The sequence below is a fragment of the Acartia tonsa genome, chromosome 3, assembly GCF_053477335.1.
Source record: "Acartia tonsa isolate MP-2025a chromosome 3, ASM5347733v1, whole genome shotgun sequence".
NCBI lineage: Eukaryota > Metazoa > Arthropoda > Copepoda > Calanoida > Acartiidae > Acartia > Acartia tonsa.
In genome coordinates, this window is record NC_137262.1 from 21,081,280 (window position 1) to 21,102,669 (window position 21,390).

Here is a 21,390-nt window from a genome sequence, read left to right on the forward strand (position 1 = left end):
TTCATCATGACAAAATATAATCAGGAATTAGATTTTTTACAAACATATTTATTTCAACAAAATGAACCTCTTATCCTCAGTTAATCTGGACAAGAATAAAAAAACACAGTACAAAAAGATTGGGTAAAAGTAAAGCTCGACAGTCCTATTTTTTGTATAGCTTGCATTTCTGCTTTTGCCTATATCTGCGTTAAATTTTCATTAACTTACGGTAGAAAATTTAAAATATAAACTGCACCTTCTACTGATACAAACATCGCATAAGTTTGCTGCTTAATGTGCTTTAACGGCTGCTGATTAAAAAGTACGTCAGAATTATATAACCATTTTCAAGCCTTATTAATAAGAATGCCATTAAACGTACACTTTAATAGAATAATAATTAAATGAGACTGTATGTAATGTATATATTATTAAAACTTTCAAAATATATCTAGTTAACTTTAAGAAAATCACAGGCAATTTTTGTAAAACGATTGTATAAAAAAAAATTATTTTAAATATATTTTAGATAAATTGGTTTCTCATTTTGCTTCATTATTATTGATTTCAAATACAAGTGCAAAGATCTCTTGTTTACTCGGTTTTCCCTTATGGACAAGAAATACAGACATATAAATGCTCTCGGAGTTACACCGTCGTTTGCAACGCAAAAAAACATTCCCATACACACGCACTTATACTCAAATAAATATAAACACACGGCAACTTCAACTTCAACTGTGTACCACAACACTTAACAAGGAAGCAAAGTTCAGAGTTGTGCAGTAAATAATATTTTTTTAAATGTCGTATAGTTTCCGGGGCTTTGGAGACTCGACAAAGTGTCCGGCAAAATGTGATGTCAATAGACCCATCTCCTTTAAAGGGGTTACTTTTCCCACTTCATATCTAATCTCTCCCTTTTATGACGTCACACGGCTCATTTTGTCGGACTCTTTGTCGAGTCTCAGGGCTGGGCAGTTGGTGTTTTCTTCGACTCTTCTTGACTGAGGATTGTTGACTTTGAAGCAGCTATAGTTTTTTTAGACTTAATTATCGGCCACTGCTGTAGATTTTTGTGATGACATCGGCTGCAGATGCAGTGAGTGAGCTATAAATTTTTTTTATGAAAATATGATAGATTGTTGGTAAGTTAATGATGAAGTGACAATGCAACCTCTAAAGACGCTACGCATCTACCAACACTAAGCTGCTTCCTGTCCAAAAAAAAAAAAACAACGCAAGAGGGGAAAAATGTTGAGAAAAAATGAGTTGAGGAGATGATTTGTGAGATGCCGAGTCAACCAACAAATCAGTTGTCAACTGTTTCTCCCACATCTAACATAACTCTGCTAATACATAAAGAATAAAAAAACAAGATGCGGCGTTTATTTATTGCTGTGAGTATATATTAAAAAAAGATTAATGAAAAAATGAATAAATTTATATTGTTAACTGGAAAGACTGTGAAAATTATTATGGTTATAAAATAACTTTTGTGGAAATAAATAATAAGTCTTTTTTTTGGAATTAATCGCGTATATGGGAAATAAATATGAAAATATGATAAAATACAGTATAAAAATATTTTATTAGAATTATATACAGTTCGAAGAGTCAGGATGGGGACACTGGGCTTTTATTACACTAGTCCCCAAAGTATTTTAATTACGTTTTCTTATTTATTGGCTCAACAACTTTAGGCCTTTTATTGAATTTTGATTGGTTGGTCCGAACGTTTTAACCACTATGTGTAATTTACAGAATGGGTAATTTTGTGTATCATCATTTGAGATGTACATCAATTTATCGACCATTGTCTTAACCCAAAATCACAGCAGAATAATACAGTTTTTAATTAGAAGGAAAATAAATTTGTCTTTCACTTTAAGAGCCATGTAAAATGTAAATACAAAGTACAATAAAACTTTCTTTGGGAATAGTCCCTTTCATCGTATTTTTTAAATGGCTTTTTATAGGTTATTTTAGGATAGGTTATGTTATATTGGGTTAGGTGATTGCCCCACAGGGTTAGAGCCCCCCGCAGGGGTTTGAAATAAGAGAAAAGCTACGGTGAAAAATACGAAGAATCGCCCCATAAGGTGCGATGTTACGAAAGAGACTATATCCCTTTCTTTTGTTTGAGGATGAATTAAAGTTCTTATCAGTCACAAACAGTCAAATGTAGGAGCTTCGCTTTTATCGATGTTGCTAACCTTGTTAAAAATTAACTAACCTAATGCTTGCTTATACATAGAAGATAAGATACTAGATTGGTGATCATTCCAAGCCCGCAAATATTCTTCATTTATTATTCTCTTTTGGATATCTTGAAGATCATTTTAGCGCATTAAAAAAATATCTTGTAAGATTATCGATACCCAGTTTACATAAGGGTAATCTAATGAGGGAATTGCTAAATTTATATTTGTGTAAAAATCATCTAATGTTTGTCAACTAGTGATAAAGTTATTCTTGTTATAAGTTATCTTGTTAGAGAAGTTTGAGTAAACTAGTCTCCGTCGCTATAACTACAGATACAATTATCAACTATTTTCACTTATCTTAAGCTGTATAATATAATTAGAATTTGTACCAATAAGGATATAAAATAATTAATATTTCATATCCACTTAGTTATGAGTATATGTGTTTGTCATATAAGATCTCCAATCTTAAATGAAAATTATAAATGGACCTGTACAATTAAATGTAAACTTAACCTTTCTTCCCCCAAAAAATAATCCTAGAAAAATTCCATACAAATTCAAATTCAATATTTTTCTCTTTATGTGTCTCCTCCCAGGTTGGGTAATATTTTTGTGACTTCGCTCCTAGAATATTACAAGTTATTTTTTATCCTTGTATAGCTACAATATGCATCATTTTATAGAGAATTGTCAAGATTTAAAGGTTGTAACTTGTTGGCATGGGTAAGCAAAACAGGAATTATTCCGATATTTCTTTATTTTTCTAAGCGATGACATTTGTCTATAATACGAGGAAAAAAAACATTTTTTCTAGTTCAACAATATTAGTAACTAGCGAGCGTTATGCGCATAGAGGCCTCTAAGGGGCGCTTGAGGTTATAGGGGAAAATTCGACCATTCACTTTGAATTTTTGTTTTTTAAAAAAGTAAAATAATTTTTAAGGGAGAGCTATTTTATTTTAGAGGAGGATGGAAATATCCTTCTCTGAAATAGTTTTAAACATTTCCGGTGCGCATGCTAATTTACCCATGATAGAGAATCATATCGGTTCAGTGGTTAGTGAGATCCTTCGCTACATACAGAGACATCATTTACTATTACATAAGGAGAACAAAATCAGTTGGGCGATCATTCGCTACATATAGACAGATTAAAAGAGGGTTGTATACTAGGGCGGGTTCATATAGGAATTAGACAAAGAGGGGATATGCAACAGATAAAATTAACCTTAAAAACATTTCTGACCGAAAAAGAATTTTTAAAAATTGAGTTTTAGAACGCGACCAGGCCTTGAGGAACTGAGTCAGGAACTTTTGTCCGTTACAAAATGTCTCGTTCCTAGCCTTAGAAATCACTAAAAAAAAACACAATTTTTTAAGGCTTATTGACAATTGTCCAATTTGTAAAGGTTGTTTAGATTTACAAATAGTTATACAATTGAACATCTGGTCGTTAGCGGTTTTAAGACTTAGGATAAATTTTAAATCATCCAAAGGTGTATTATACTCATACAAATCATTTGCAGATCCCCGCTTTGGCCTCAGAAAAAAATGTCCAAAATCGACCCACCCTATTGTATACTTAGTTTTAGTTTTTTTCCTGCCTTTCCCCCAATATTCAATTTTTTTTCATTGTATCAGTGTTCACTTGTGGGAATACACCAAAACATCCTGAAAATGGTAGGTTTTGTAGATATATATATAATATCCCTTATCTTAGGATGGTTTAAGGCTATTTCGCTTCTAGAAAGCCATTCAATGTATAGGCATAGCCGATAGTATATAAAAAAATAATAATGCAAATATATTTTAGGCAATCTTTATGTTCTTATCTGCACAACATGTATCAAGTATTAGAGTTCCAAGGTAAAACAATCTAAAATATAAAAACTAAATTTGTCTCCGATCATCACAGATAAAGATAAGATTTAAAAAATTAGATTCTTTTCTAAACACATGAGAGGAGTTAAATTTGATTTGGTTTGAGTATTTTTAAATGAAAGACGGTAGAAGAGCAGTGCAAATCTTTGTCTGTGATATTCTAATTTCTCAGATTGTCTGCATGTGTATTTTAATATTAACTAAAGTAATTTAAAATGTTTATGTGCGAATTCACCTTACATTATTTATCACGTATAGTGCTTTTTCCTTGACAATTTTTATTATTTTTATAGGTTAAAATTAATGTACCACGTACAAGTAAATTATTTAATTTTAAAGATTTTTCTAGATTTTGTATATTTTTATTGCGCTGCTTTTCAACTAACTGTCATTAAGATTTAAAAATTGGTAGCTGCTATTCAGACGCTAACAAGCTGCAAATTGACTTCCGTTCTGTTGCATCAAGCTGATTCTAAAATTTTAATAAAAAAGACGATTTTCAGTCTTGGATTTCTTGTTGTTCAACATTTTTATAAGATACCTTTTATAAATTAATATCAGATTTATAAATTTTGAAATTATAAACTTTGAGATGCACGACCTTTGTCTGAGAAGTCCCAACTGTGCATTGTAACGAGTTGCGCCTGTTTGGGGCCAAGGCATTCCCACCACTCTGACTATTTACGCATCTGACATAGTAGCAGTGGGAACAATTTTTAACGATTTTAGTTATGACGGGGTGTCGGACCGAGATTCGAAACAATCACCTTCCCGACGACGAGCGGATGCGCTACGTGTTGATCCACGGTCGCGGGTTTTTGATTATAAATACAAATAATAGTCCCCAAAGCTTTATAATAACGTTTTCTTATTCGTTAGCTTAACAATTTTAGGGACTTTTTTAAAATTTTATTTAGTTAGTTCATTAAGTTTAGTATCCAAACGTTTCAACAACCATTTGTAATCTACAGATTTGTTTATCAATATTGGGGATGTACATCAATTTATCAGCCATTGTCTTATCCGTTTAGATCCCTGGATAAATAAGCATAAGAACAGTTATATCTAAAGATAAATAAAAAATTCTTCAAGCTTTGATGACAGCTTACAAACAAACAACTAAAGTCATTGTTTTCAAAACATTAATCTTAAAATAATTGTCAATATTAAATCTCGTCCTATTCATTATACAGTTAGGGAGTTGAATCCATTTTTATAGAAGCAGAAATATAATCTATGATTATGGTTTGGACCCTCTAAAACTGTAATCTACCCTTCCACTTTCCCCTCTCTTGGTGAAGATATCTTCAACGCCGATACGATTTTTGAAATACAAGATTCCACTTTTGTCTCTCTTGTTGAAGATATCTTCACCAAGAGAGGCAAAAGTGGAATCTTAAATTTCAAAAATCGTACCGGCGTTGAAGATATCTTCACCAAGAGAGGGGAAAGTGGAATCTTACATTTCAAAAATCGTATCGGCGTTGAAGATATCTTCACCAAGAGAGGGGAAAGTAGAATCTTACATTTCAAAAATCGTATCGGCGTTGAAGATATCTTCACCAAGAGAGGGGAAAGTGGAAAGGTAGATTACAGTTTTAGAGGGTCCAAACCATAATCATAGATTATATTTCTGCTTCTATAAAAATGGATTCAACTCCCTAACTGTTATAAGTAACTGCAGGTTATAAATCAAATAATTATAAATAGAGTTGTTTTTGTAATATACAATTTAAACAATATAAAATAAAAATTATGAAGGAAGTTATCTTAATTTAGTGCACTCTTTATCAAAAGAAAAATGAGTTTATAGAATGCAAAATATTGTTGAAAATTTGATGTTTATGTGCAATTATTCTTATGCATAAAGTCGCGCAATATTAAGTGTTCCTTCAAATAACAAAAACATTACTTTAAGTAATCTTTAATACAAAGTAGAACGGTGTTTGTTCGTCTGTCTGTCTGTTTGTTTGTAGCGAAGGATCTTGCTAACCGCTGAACCGATCGGATTCTCCTTTACAGGGTAGCTTCTCATAGGTCCCGGGAAGGTTTATAACTATTATCTTGGGGGGTGGGACACCCCTAACCCCCCCCCCCAAAAAAAAAATCTAAAACACAAAAAATTAGTTTGATAAAACATCTTGGGGCAAAGCCCCTAGAGGCTAGGGGCGAAGCCGCTAGTTATTCAAATAATAAAAACCTTCTTTCATAACAAATAATTTATAACAAAAGAGAAGATAATATAAAATTTTGAATTTTTTTCTATATTTTTCTTTTTTTAGAAATACCCCGAATACTTTGGTTCCTTTGCCATAATTTATATACATCCTAAAATAGTGGACAAAAGTTTGTAAATTATTTTTTTACTTTTACAGGTTTAAAGAGATTCTGAATAGAGTAAAAAGTAAGGTAAACTAACTTTAATTATTATAATAGCTATAAAACTCTTGTCTCTATAATTAGTAGAGCAATAATAATCTAACAATATTCTTTGTTGGCATAGGGCCGCAGAAAAGTCTAATTAATTACAAACAGAATTAGGCTAAACCATAGAAAGTAATTTTGAGTGTTGGAATTTTTCACCAAATAAACATGAATAAAATGGTCCTGTACAAATGAACGTAAGGACAACCCCTAGTTGTCATTGAGTAACTTAACTGATAAAATGCCAAAAACACCAAAATAAAAGAAAGTTCATTTCAAATTATAACTAAATTATTATAAAAAAATTAATTGCAGGTTGATAGCCCAAGACCACAAGTTCAGCAGAGGTAAAACAGATTATTTTAGATTAATTGGATCTTATTTTTAATCCCTTAAGAACAAAAATTGTTATATATATGTTAGGGAGGCTGGTTGGTGTGTCACATGCATTAACATCCCCCTGAATGATACATGTTTTATGTATATGCCCCCCTCCCTACTGCGCCACTTTTGAATTTCAGTGGGGTTTCAACATTTCTTGTTTGTTTATCGTGCCCCCCCCCCCCCCCCTGGTAATATCCTAATCCTAAGCACGCTCCTAATTTTGAGTATGATTGAAATGTTTAAATTGAAAAATGTAATCTTGTAGATAGTATGACATACCTATTAGCAATATATCATCCCAACATTTCTATTGAAATATGGGAAAACTAATCTAATATTTCCTACACACATATTTTCTTTACAGACATAGGATCAAACTTTTCTTGTTTGTGTATTCACCATAGTTGTATACTGTATAGTGTGTATGTATATACATATTTTGAGAAAATCACTATACACATAATAAATTATGTTCATCCTTTTTCCATTTTGGATATTTAGATAGATTTAACATCATTTCATAAGTTTGTAACCATCTCTTGTCAGTTCACCATTTTCTATATTTGTATAATTTCATCTTTTTTTCATTTCCCTTAAATTAAAGTTTTTGTTGTATCTTTATTATTATAAATCTTGCTTATATAAGAAAGATATAATATTAATATAATATAAAGATAATGTCTAATGATAATTTATTTTCTAGACAACAACCCAGAAAGTTTCAGGGTCAGGAATTAAAACACATGAACCCCAGAATAACTTTAGTCCAAGAAAATAGTTTCCTACAGCCGCCACCCCCAAGATCTACTAGACATCCACAGCAAAATAGATTTAAAGTTACTGGAAGCACAACAACAACACCTATATTCCGTTACAGAACATCTCCAACAACTACAACAACAAGAGAATCAACAGATACTTACACCAGCCTAGGTTCTTCTTCAACATTTACTAAATCAAGTACCACTACACCTTCAACAGTCGAACAATCCACTGCTTTTCAGAAACATGTATCATCAACATTTGTACCGACTTCATCACCTAAAGTTTCAACCAACTTGCCCTCAACAACATATAGATCCAGTACTCTATCAACAACAAAGATATCCTCAAATGATTCAGAAACATCAGTAAATGTAACTCTACAGTACTCCACTGAACCCGTCTTCAGTTCACAGAAGTTTGTACCGAGTGTAGAATTTGAAAACATTGAATTAAAAGATGCTGTACAAGTGGAGGATATTGAGGATCAAACTGAAATAGATAATGAAAACGTCAGGAAAGTTGCTTATTAAATTTTTGTTTTAACTATTAAGCAGCAAAACTTAGAAAACCTGTGTGTAAAATTTTGTGGGCAAAACGAAGCTTTTTTTAAAGTTTTTCTTTCCCATTTCTCCTCTCACTAATCTCTCATTTTTATGACGTCACATGGCTGATTTTTTAAAGACAATTTGTAAGGCTTTGGGAAAAATAGTTAATGTTAGTATGATTTATATCTAAGTAAGAAAAGATTTAAACTGTTCTAACAATTATCAATACACAGAACCTATAAAAGAACATTTGGGTTAAAAAAAAGACAAAAAATAATTTTTTTATTGTGAGTATATACATATGACCACATGACAAACACTTAATAAATTAAGTGCATCAGAATGACATAGCAAATAATTGATTTACAAACATGGATGTAGGAATCTTTTAGAAACTCTATAGAAGTTTATGTCTGTTATTTGTACTGTAATAATAAGAAGGCCCGTTTTTGTTAGAATGGCAGGTGATTCAATTTTCTTCACTTATTTTTATATCTATCTCTGCATACACTCCCATAAGTTTTTTTTATAATTTCAAACAGCTTCGTTACACTCGGATGTAATCGTCATAAATTAAAGCATTATTTTCTAGAAATAAAATTATAATTCATAAATATTAAATACATGCAAAGACTAAACATTAAGTTTGATATATTCATTATTAATAAAAGTTATCAAATGGTTGTCATTTACTTATCCTCTATCTCCCTAATCCTAACTGATATTATTTTTCTTGGACATTTTTATGGGAATTGATTGAAGGAAGTGTCGGCGCTATATTTGTTGATTTATTATTTCTTTAATCTTTGCACGGGGTATTTAGATACAGTTTATCTCAGCCTCAATCACAAATAATATGGAAAACATGTTCAAATATATGTTTTACTTTAGTTTACGTTATTTTTTTCCTATCCTCCCTGTACATAGAAATCCTGATTCTATTACTAAATATCAACAGCAGATTTAAAGAGACATACTTGTTCTGTTTAGATTATTTTCCCCTGTCCCTCATTTTAGTTTATTTGTATGGTAATAAATTGGTGGTGTAGACACTCTATTATTATCAAATTATAAGTTGTATTGTCTATATATAGTTTAAATTGCAATCCAAAGAGTAAAAAGGAACAAGGAAGAAATATTTTGAAAAACTAGTAAGAGAACTATAATTTAAAGATTTTAGTACAAAGTAAATTGATATTAAATTGAAATAAATGTCTATTGTCTATTCGGCGGCAGCGCATTCAGAAGCGCATCTGAATTCTAGTTTGCAGCTGCGGTGGCTAAGGTTGCAGTGGCTGAGACTGAAATTAGATGGATAAGGCTGAGAATGTCTGACTGAGAGTGTGGCTATAGATGGACGGCGGGTTCTTTCTCCAAGCTGCAGTTCTATACTGTTGCTACTTTTGATTTGTCTAAGCTGTTTTATTGATTATTTAAGCAGTTGCAGCTGCTAAAAAGCTTCTGAGGCTGAGTGGCTAATTATTTCTTTCAGTCGTGATACTGAGACTGTAACTGAGGCTTTGTGGGTGGCTGAAGAAGCCTCATGGATGTTTTGAGGCTTCTGTATGTCGTGCGGCTGCCGAGCTCTGGTAAATTTCCTCAACTAATTTCATTTTTGATAATTCATTTCTCTGTGACTGATTCAAATGTATTTTTTCATGAAGTAGTTGGGATTATGTTTTAAGGGAATGCATTTTGTTTGTAAGATATTTGCATGAGTAACCAAAATTGTGTTCTATGTGAAGTGTATTTTAGATTTATATAGGTACTATGCACAAAAGATGCTTCACACATATATATGTACATATAATAAACACAAATATTCTAGAAATAGAAAAGATTACTATATATTTTTATAAAGAGAATTCTTTGTTATAGTTTGCAACCAAATTTTTGCCAAAAGAAATATTAACTGAAAGCAACTTTATATAGAAAAGAGAACAGAGAGTTTCCTGGTGTAAAAATTGATTACAGCTTTAAGGTAATTAATTTTTTTTAAGCTTCTTATATTTTCATGACAAGTAATAATTAAATATGAAGCAAAAATTGTAAAATTCTGTTAATTTTGCTGTTTATTGTATTCTTTTTCAACTTAATTTTATTTGTTTAGCTTGCTGATCCCTGGAAGTATATAAACCAGAACAACAAACCAACCTTACCAACACAAACTTCCTTCTCTCCAACTTATTCCACAAATTTTAACAAAGTTTCTGAAATTAGAATTGATAATACTAAAAAATCGACCACTCCACTTCCTCCAAAGTTTGATTATACAATTAGAAACCTAGAGGATAGTATTTATGAATCAAAAAACAATGATAAGTCAGCTCAGTTGAATTATAAAATAATTGAGAAAGGTGCTGAGAAAAGGAAGCAAAGTGTTGGTAAACCCCAAGCTTTATTCTCTGATGTAACACCTCACAAAATAAGACAGTCCATCTCTGATTTAGTCAAATATAGAGGACAGGATAGTAAGTATCTTGCATTTTAATTCTTTTTTTTATTTTCATTTAATATGAGATTTAGGATAAAATAATATTATCATTATTAATAAGTCTGATTAATGTGCTGTCTAATGTCTATTTTTTTATGATTTAGTTGGATATTTTATCTTTTGAGAAGACTAACTTGACATAGACTTTTCCGCCAGCAAGAAAACAAACTGAATACAAAATCTATAAATTAAATATCATTCCCTTTCAGCTATTTAAAAAAATGTTATGTCCTAGGTGTCGGTGATGTGATTAGATTTAGCTTATTCAACAATGTAAATCCAATTAAAAGAAATACCGCAAATGTTGAAGCTTCAAGTAGTCAATATAATAAAGGTAATTTAAACAACCAAACAAAAAGCAAATTTAGTTATGTAAAATTTAAATTACTTTTAAATTAAGCCGAATAATTAAGGTATATTATTTAACTTTATTTTAGAATTGGGAAATATAGGATATTTTTACACCATTTCTAGAGAAAATATCCACTCTATCATTTAAAATTGCAGAGTGTTCATAACATATAGTTAAGAAAAAAATTGAAGTAGAAAATGATTATTTTTAGGACCTATCATAAAATCCTTGTTTTTGAAAGAAAAAAGTCTCTAAGTAAGCTTATACACTGTGAGAAATTTAAGTTTCTTATCTTTTTTAGTGGACCTTTTGTCTAGCTTAATCTTAAAATTAAAAAGTTGACTGCAATGTAATAACATATGAAAATTGTGTGTTTGTGATAAGTAGATAATGCAATTTCTGATACAAATGACACTTTCTCAGATGCAGGAGTGACAACATCAGTGCAGGGAGGAGGGGAAGCAACAACCTTACTCAACAATAACCAACAACTACAGAATGATAATGGAAATTTCAAGGCTGAAGATGTTTACATACTAGGGGAGACAGACACATCAGCTGGTGGTATAAGTGATGAGGTGGGAACTTTAGTGGTCATCATTTGAAAGCCATCTGTAGAATTTTTTGATGCACGATCTTTAGTTCCTCATTATGACTTGGACTTTTTAATCATGACTAATTTTTAATTGATTCAATTGCAATAACAAAATTATTTTTATGTAACACTTTTTCCATATAGTGTACAGTTTTTACGTGATAGCCAAATAATCTAGAATTAGCTCTTTTTCAATGATGGCATATTGCAAGATATGTTGCCACATTTCGAATATTATTATTGAAACTTGATTCTTTAATGTCAAGTAAAACCTAAACATATAAAATATATATGCCGCCTATGTAGAACTAAGTACACATTTAGACTTTAAAATGCATGCAAATTTTTTAGGATGATGCCTTTGTGTCTTTGGATGATGCTTTCCTGTCTCTATCTGATCCAGATTATTTTGATAATGATAATGGTGACACTTTTGATTCATCAGAACAAAAACCCTCAAACCCAAGTTATTCATCTAATTCCAATGACTTTAGTTCTTTAAATGAGCCTGGAACAACAAAGTATACATTTGTCACAACAGAGAGGTCAGTTTCACCTTACACATCATCCATTAGTCTTGGAAGTCCAGGTAGAACAAATGGCTACAATTCTGCAGAAACTTTTGACATGCCTAAATTTACCCCAGCTCAGTTTACACCATCTCAAGCTTCAAGTTCTGTTGTAAGTTCATATCAAAATGATCCGTCACCTTCTAATCAAAATACTTTAAATTCAAGCCCTGTTAGTAATTCATATCAAAATGTTCCTACTTCTCAAACTAATATTAATTCAAGACCAGTTGGAAACTCATATCAAAACGTACAATCTTCATCCCCAAAACAAAATAGTTTTAATGCTCCAGTTAGTTATGTAGGAACTAGCTTCCCAACCTCTCCATATGGCCATGGACAAGGCAGTACCACTAGTAATCAGGGAAATAATCAGTTTTCTGGTGCTTCTGTTAGCAACACCTATACTGTTATTCAGGAATACAAAAAAAAATTTATTTATAGGATATCTAAGGTAAAAAGAGAAAACAGAAATAAAAATAAATTTTAAGCTTTGAGTAAACTTATACACTACTTAGAAAATTAATTAATTAAATTGCCTAACATATTTTATTTTTTTGTATATTTATAAAGGAAGACAACCAACCAGTTCCTGTAAGTTCTGGTGGCTCCAGCTATAATGTAATCCAGGAAAATAACCCACATGTGACCAACAATGTTGACAGTTACACAGTCATTCAAAATAATAACAACCAGAATAGTATAGTTGACAGCTATTCTACATATAATAGTAATGACGATTCTTCCTATGATGTTGACAGTTATGGTACTTTTGGTATTGTAAATGATGAAGAAATGTTTAGTGATTATGACCAATCAACTCCATCAGTACTCCAGTATAGTAGTCCAGCTATTTCTAATTCAGTTTACTCAAATCAAGGTTCTTCTTCATTTTCTAACTCAGTCGACGAGGGTCCAATTGTTTTAGAGGTAATTTAACACTTTTACGCTGTTAATTTATAAGGTTATTATCAAAATAAATTAAAAATTATGGTGTGTTGTTTTTTCCTTTTGCTTTATCCCTGTGTAGGCTATACCTGTGTTTCCCTTATCCTGTTGGGTGATCCGGTGCTAATCTGTCATATAGTTATAGACAAACATTTAATTTTAATCATTATTTATTATAAATTGTTTTAATAGGCAGTTGAAGGGTATATGGATGATGGCAATCAAATATTTGATTTTGAACCTAATCTGGTAAAATTTGTTTTGGAAACAAATAAATCTTTATTCCAGCCCTATAATTTTCTTATTTTCAAAGTACTCTTTTTAAAAATACTGGTTTACATGTCTTAGCTGCGTTGCTTATGTTTTGGCCAAATCTTTTCTTGTTTGAAACTTTTCGAGATATTAGAATAATTTTCTTTCTTTTTAACAAGATATTTGTTTATTTTAGATTCTTGATTCAAGTGATGATATTGAAGGATATTCTTCTGGAAATTCATACAAAAGGTCAGCTGATCTTTGAAACTTAATTTACTTTTAGCTTTTTTTTGGAATTATATAAATCTTTTTTTATTTTCATAACATTTATAGAAAAATTATAATATTGATTCAAAATTTACATCAGTAAAAATTGAAGACTAACATTTTTTCGAAAAATATCTATGATTCTTTTTTGTTTTGCTACCCCTCCTATTGTAATTATGTATTATGCTAAAGCTTATAGACAGCAGACACATATAAATTCTTGAATACAGCTATAGTTAAGGTGTACAAAATATATAAATGTATTCACAACAATTATAATCTGCATAATCTAAAAAGCCCGATAAATAGATTTTTACAAGTTTTTAAATCTTGAAGCATATTGATCCAACTTTTTAAAAACATATATTTCAACCAGCATTAAAATAGGTATGTGTAAAAAAACATAGGAAAACTGATTACTTTGCATGTTTTATAAAGTTTAATATCTAAAGATACATTGTAAAGATACCATATCATATATATCCTTGTATCTAAGGTACTTAGTAAAACACGTCTATTTGTTAGGGATTCCCTTTTTTTAAACTTTAGCATAATTATCTGTGTCCCTCTCTACATACATTACTAAATTTAGAATGGAGGGATGTCTATATTTTTATATATACTGGTCACCTAAGTTTTTCAACCAGGATCTATCATTCGCTTCCTTTAAAGAATTGGGGCCTTTTAATTAACCTAGATTGGGATGTACAAACTAGCAGTGTCTAAACATTCCAGGCCAATAATCAACAGAAAATTGTAAACTATCTTTGTTCCTCCCTGTATATAAGGTACAGAGCTAGAATGTGTCTAGCGGATTAAGTTAACTCTCATAAAAGCCAACTTGCGTACTTTTCCATATTCCTTTTCTGCTTTTAAGATATAATTTAATTTATTTCTGATAGCAATGCTTGCTTTATATGTTGGCTCACTTTATTATACACAGCTGCAGCGCATTTATTGAGCTGCTGCATGGATAGTAAAAGAAATCGGTTTAACTGCAGCAGGGGATTACTGAAAAAAAGCGGAATTTGTTAAAAAATCTTTTTAAAGTCATATTTTTTTAGTCCTGAACTATCCAGTGAGCCAGTGTATGTAAGTCAGCCAGGTAATTATAACATTTTTAATTATACTTTTTTATTGGTCTAGCTTTTTGTAAGTTTCGCTTGAAGTTTTTATAGGAATTCATATATATATTTTTGCATCCTTTTTTTTATTGTTAGTGTCAATATCTAATGACTTTTAATATTGTAATTTTTGCATATAAACACATTTTTAACAGAATGTTATCAAACATGGCATGATTTATCACCAAACTTATCCACATATAAATTTGGTGCATGCATTATTATTTAACATAAAAATGTATACACTTTCCAGCTATAAGTTCCCTAAAAATAATTTGGGATTTTGATTTATTTTAAACTAAATTATTTTGTATCTTATCAACAGCATGTTGTTTGATTCTTGAAAATTTTATTTTTCCAAAGTTTTGGAACTGTTTACATAAAGCTTAACTCTTTGTTTACTTCTGAAAGAGTTAAAAACAGAAAGTGGGACGCAAACACGGATGGGCTGATAATTACAATTGTCGTAACTTTAAAAAAAGACTAGGTTATTGGTAAGGTAATCTTTTAATTGGGTAGAACATATATTTTATCTCATTTACATGAATATACAGAAATCCTAGTTATTCAAATAGAATTATCGTATTCTTGCCTCCAAAAGACAATCCTTAATAAACTTTTTCTTCATAATAAAACTTGAAGATGATGATTTCAGTTTGAAGAAAATTTAGTTACAATCAAGATAAAGAAAATGATGACATCTGCACAACTAAAATACATGTGTGTATGAGATTATATAAACACAATAGAGGAAATTGCTATTCTCTAAACATAGTTATTGATACAAGTAGACATCCTACAAATTTGGTTATTTATACAGGTGCACATCATTAGATCAAGTTTATTTACTAAAGTAGACGTCCTTTCAGCAATGTTAACTAAACAAATTAGACACCATCTAACGAAAAAGAAAAAAATCCTATAAAGCCAAAATAATTGTTTGATTTTTAAAGACTAAAAGTCAGAAATTAATGTTTTTTTTTCTTAATCTTAACCTTAATGTATAGATAAAAAAAAATGTACAAAATCTTGGATATTATAATGACTTAAACTTTTTTGGGGTGGGAGGGGGGTGGGAGGTTACCAGCAAGGTGTTAAAAAGCGAAAAGTTAAAGGATTAAATTTTGAAGAAATCGTTAATTTAAATAGAAGAACTTAAGATATTTTCCTATACCATGTAATTAAATTTAGTTTTAAAACATATCTAAGAATAAAAATAGTTTATACCTAAATATTTCAGCATGGATATTCATTGTCCATTATGCATGCATACACATAATACATTCATACACACAATATAGAGGGTCTACACTATAATAATCTTGAAAAATCCCTAGAATCTCGTCGGTGAACAAAGATACCACCCATCCCCATCAAATACCTAACTTTCGCTTTTTTTCATTTTCTTTTTTCTTTTTTTCTAATTTTCATTATTATGTATTAACCACCTGTAGAGACTTTGGCTCTGCTGAGCAGTAACCCTATATGTTTCTCCTAAACTTTGAATAGTATCCCAATTCCATTGACTAATTTTTTAAAAGTTAATATCTGTGAGAGGGGGGGAGCTGGTGTTTCTATGGTTGCTTGAAATGCGAATGGAGAGATATTTGGAATAATCTTCATTGTTACGAGTCAGGAATATCATCTAATTTATATCTTATTGGGGAACATAATTCTATTTTAGAATAACATACACAATATATTAATAAATACATCATAAAACAGTAAGTTAGAAATATAAACAAATATATTGATGATATTACTACAAAAGTTTTGGGCTGTAATAATATATATAGAATATAAATAATAAATATCACAAATTAATGAAGTGGTATACAATGCATAATGCACTAAAAGCTGCTTGTAAAAGATCAATTTAAATAAAAACCTGTTCAACTTCATTTATTATTTTTTTTGCAATTTGTTTACAATTTTTAATGACACTTGAAATTAAGATTTAGCTGGGGGGTTAGGCAGCCTTGTAAAATATAAATAGATTGTACTGACTTTTCTGCCTTAAGAAACAATTTTAAATATTTTCATTGTAATAATTCTAAATTATTTTTTTAGACGTTGGTAGTGTTGAAAATGAGATAATATCTGAAGGTTACCAACCAACAAACCCTGTACAATCTCCCTCACAATCAAATACACAAAAAAAATTCTCATACAGGATTAACAGAGGTAAACATCCTTAAGTGCTTAGATAAATCATTAAATTTTGGTCAGGGATAAGGGATGGGAAACGTAGGAAAATATTATTTCAGGCCTATTTCAAGCCTAGGCCTAACAAACCAGTTTTGGGATGACGCAGTGGTTCGTCCTAAACGCTAATGAAAAAGCTGTGTGTGTGTGTGTAGATAAAGTATAGAATCAAATTCAGATAGCTAGTTTAAAGTAAAAAACATAACTTTTTATAAACCTATATATTAATGGCTTTTGTTAAAATGAAGTTTTTTTTCTCCCAAAATTTTTTTATCTTTTACTTTCGTAATTTGAACTGTCAGAAAGCTATCGTTAGGTTTCCCTCAGACAGATTTTAGTTTGTATTATTTGCATTTTTATTAATGAGTAAAAATTTTATTTGAAATTTTCATTGCTAATTAAAATTCAAAATAAATAAATAAATATGCACTTGGTTAACATTCTATCAAGTTCTTTGGATACTATAATGTAATGATATATCTGTACTGTGTTGTGTTGTACAAAAATTACGGTTAAGGTGTTGTATCAATTCCGTATTAAATTTTTAAAATTCAAAATACAACATCTAATTTATAAACTACCAAATGAAAATTCGTAGCTACCTTCTTTCCAAAAAAATAATCCCGTTATTTTTGTTTTTTCTATATGGCCCTTTTTTAATGTTTAACTCTAAGCAGATTTAATAATTAAGCTAATGTGATCTAACACCATTCATATTTTTTTTTCGTAGCAGACGAAATCATTATTTTTTCTAGAATTTCTTCTTCTAAAATTTCCGCCAATTGGTGATTGGTTGATACAAAACAAGCCCAAATCACAGAACACTATTGGTTTAGAGCAGTAGCCAATATGAGCCTTCCGCCAGTAAGGTCATTAAATTAGGCAAATGGTAAAAGTTGCATGATCCCTTTCAAAACCAGGCCGAGACCTAATTTATGGCCAAGTTTCCTATCCCTTATCCCTGATTTTGGTATGTTAACCCTTACAGCTCGGGCCCCAATTCCCACCTTAATAGATCGGGGGGGGGGGGGGCTCCAAGAGCCCCCCCCTCTATCTCGGCTCCTGTTACAGATAAAGACGTAAAATTTTTTTCTGGTGGTTCATGTGTATTTTTAGAGAAAATTACTTTTTCTAGTCATAGCAGCCAGGCCGCTCTTTAGCCGCTTTTTAGCGGCCAGCCGCTAAATTTTAAAACAGCTGTAGAGCGGCCAATTTTGCAGCTAGGATGACCAAATTTTAGGACGAACTTTTATTTTTCACAACAAAAAAATTACTTTTTCTGATCATCGCCAAAAAACGGCAAATAACGGAAACCGCCATTTTCTGCGGTTACGGCGGTAAAACGGCGGTTGGCGGCGCCGATTAATATTTTTATCTGTTTGATGTTGCTCAAGGATTTACCAAAAAAATTTATAGGACTCTAGCTGTAATAGAAGCCACGATATTCATGATATATGTCTGTAGTAAAAGCCGGACAAAAATCGGTCAGGGAGCGGTCAAACGGTCATAACACATTTTTTCTAAGAAGGTCATTGATATCTAAGTATTCACCAAAAAAATTTTAGGTTTCTTCTTATACACAAAAGTCATAATGTAGAAATTAAGATTTTTTTTAGAATTTTTTTCTAATTTTGGTGCTACCCAACCGACTTTGACCGGACACCACGACCGACACAGACCAGATATCCTAAAAAAATCAACTCTTGCCGACGTATAATTACTAAACTTAAAAAGTCATGAAGTCACAGCACTCCATCTTACCTACAAAAAAAATGAGATTGAAAAAACTAGAGGGGGGGGCTCTTGGAGCCCCCCCCCCCCCCCCCCGATCTGTAAGGGTTAATTCAAATATCATGTCTTTTAAGATTCCACTTCTTCTAAAGACAAAGTTAAAATTGTGGTGCAAATCAAAATTTCCTTTTTGAATTTGATTTAAGAACCCAAAGTTTTCTTATACCGATTTTGAAAATAAAACAAGGATGAAACCATACATAACCAGCGAAGTTAAAAAATTCAAAAAAGATATAAACAAAGTAGCATAAAATCTTCTTGTCCTTTTACCTATATAAATAAATCTTTAAAATATCCCATTGAAGGCCTAGAAATTTAATTTTGATACTAACACCAACAAAAATTTAGACATAACATGTAAAAAGACAAAAAAAAGTTCACCTATAGACACAGAAATTGTAAAAATCGGACCCAAAACACCAAGATGAAAATACCATTTCTTACAGAGGGCGAAAGGTACAGCTCTATTGTAGCATCACTACTAGAAAGAAATAAAGAGATGCATTTAATATGCAAGCAGTTACCATAGTTTTCTCGTAATTTTAATAATTTTTAGATCCCTTTGTGAATGAATATTTCAAAAGTTTAAACGATAAAAGTTTTCCATCTGAAATTATGAGGTAAGAACTTTAGATTTTTAAAAAAGTAAAAATTCATTAGAGTATTTAAAAGTTTTATGCATTTCATCTGTTCTTTGTGTTCATTCAAAGAAAAATTCCAAATTAATGGTTTTAATATTTTCTCTATCATTTTTAATTCTATTTGCAGTTTTTGCTTGGAAATCAAGAACAATTGTCTCCAAAACTTTAAGTTAAAAGAATAAATTAATGTCCCTCCTAAAAATGTTGTATTAAGGCATGTCTGTTAAAATTTGTTTGTTAAGATTACTAGCTGTTCAAAGACTTATAAAGTGGTTTTGCTGCTAAAAAGAAGCTTGTGTGTATCTGAATAAAAGATGTGTAAAATGTGCACTAATTAACAAGTGCATTCACACTAAATTAAATTTGCACAGATTTTTCAAATAAAAACGGCATCTACATCTCAATGGAAAAACCAAAGTATTTGTAGCTTAAAGTGGACCAATATTGTGTAATGTTCTTTGGATAATATTCAGCAATTCCATTTAGTTGCTCTATAAGTAGGTCTGTCCCGCTACAGTTATCCTTTATGGTCATCTGTCTACAATAGTGAAAATAATATTAGCTTCCGATGTCTATGTGAAGTTAATTCTTTATGATCAGAACTGTTCTTTAAATTGGCCCCTCTTAAATTTGGTATATATATACTGTTAAGTTACTTTAAGTTATAAATACTTTGATATGCATATATATTACATAAGTACATGTAAATACTTTGCATATATATCTTAATCAAATAAAAGCTATATAAAAAAGTCTTTTCAAGATAATTATAAATATACATTAAATCGTGTTCAAAGGAATAATTTTTTGCTTATTTATTTCAATTTTAGATTATCTGGACAGTATACAAAAGATTTTCTGTCCATGCCACCAGCTTGGCTTGCAGGAGCTGACTGATAGCTGGTCCATGCCACCAGCTTGGCTTGCAGGAGCTGACTGATAGCTGGTCCATGCCACCAGACTGGCTTGCAGAGGCTGTCTAATACCTTATAGTAGCTGACTAAACTTCAGGCAGCAGTTCAATTAGTCTTGCAGCCACATATCCTATTAAGATTTATAAAATTTGCCATCATATATTGTTGTAAAATTTATTTTCATTTGTGTCTTGTTATAATTTATGTTGTTATAATTCAATTGTTATCAATAAAATCTGACAAAAGCATTATTTTCATCATTTCTTAAAAGTAACAAGGATGACAACATCCATAAGTAACGAAGCAAAAAATTATCGATGGGAATACGAACAAGTAGATTTAAAGTGTATTTTTTAAAATCAAGGATAGATTTATGGGAGAATATAAACATGAAACCTTGTTTTATTTTGTATAATGATGACGGTCAAAGTAAATTACATAAAAGATGCTCATAATAATGGGAAAAATAACTTTGATACTGATATCCCAAAAAGTTTTAAAATTGGACCAAAAACACCAAAGATATGGGAAAATATGTAAAACATATAAAAATAGCCAAATACGTACTAAAAGGCAGTCTGACCGTTATGGTTTTTTTTTCTTAAAACGACAGGAAATCTAGTTTTTTATCCTTAACTTTAAAAATTTAGAAAATCGGAATATATCCTACCTAAATAAGAGAAATGGAAAAATAAGGGATAAATTTTAAAATAGCCAAAAACCTTCAAAAAGGCAGTCTGACTGTCATGGTTGTTTTCTCTAAACGACAGGAAATTTAATTTTGATATCTTTAACTGAAAAAATTCTGGAAATCGGACCCTAAACACCAAAGACATGAAGAATAATGTGAAAAATACAAAAATAGCCTAAAACCTGCTTAAAGGCAGTGTGACCGTCATAGTTTTCCTTAAACGTCAGGAAATTAAAATTTGATATCCATAACTGAAAAAAATTTGGAAATCGGATCATAGACACCAAAGATATGGAGAAAAATGTGAAAAATACAAAAATAGCCTAAAACCTGCTAAATAGCGGTCCGACCGC

General features: G+C 30.7%; 3 protein-coding genes across 3 annotated transcripts; all 3 read left to right on the forward strand.

The window, feature by feature from the left end:
• The first annotated feature begins 953 nt into the window (after positions 1-953).
• Positions 954-8,289, forward strand: LOC145313616 (uncharacterized). The gene is made up of 5 exons (XM_080153090.1): positions 954-1,382; positions 4,006-4,058; positions 6,449-6,482; positions 6,813-6,844; positions 7,585-8,289. The coding sequence occupies exons 1-5, from the start codon at positions 1,362-1,364 to the stop codon at positions 8,174-8,176; spliced, it is 732 nt and encodes a 243-aa protein (XP_080009216.1). The 5' UTR covers positions 954-1,361; the 3' UTR covers positions 8,177-8,289.
• A 1,113-nt stretch (positions 8,290-9,402) lies between these two features.
• LOC145314795 (uncharacterized) lies at positions 9,403-12,695 on the forward strand. Its single transcript, XM_080154874.1, has 6 exons — positions 9,403-9,476; positions 10,124-10,172; positions 10,302-10,662; positions 10,921-11,019; positions 11,461-11,615; positions 11,984-12,695. Exons 1-6 carry the CDS (start codon positions 9,403-9,405, stop codon positions 12,689-12,691), a joined length of 1,446 nt encoding a protein of 481 aa, XP_080011000.1. The 3' UTR covers positions 12,692-12,695.
• Positions 12,696-12,744: 49 nt separating this feature from the next.
• Positions 12,745-20,594, forward strand: LOC145313617 (uncharacterized). Its single transcript, XM_080153092.1, has 7 exons — positions 12,745-13,131; positions 13,342-13,398; positions 13,598-13,653; positions 14,736-14,776; positions 16,866-16,979; positions 19,348-19,411; positions 20,263-20,594. Exons 1-7 carry the CDS (start codon positions 12,997-12,999, stop codon positions 20,327-20,329), a joined length of 534 nt encoding a protein of 177 aa, XP_080009218.1. The 5' UTR covers positions 12,745-12,996; the 3' UTR covers positions 20,330-20,594.
• The last annotated feature ends 796 nt before the right edge of the window (positions 20,595-21,390 follow it).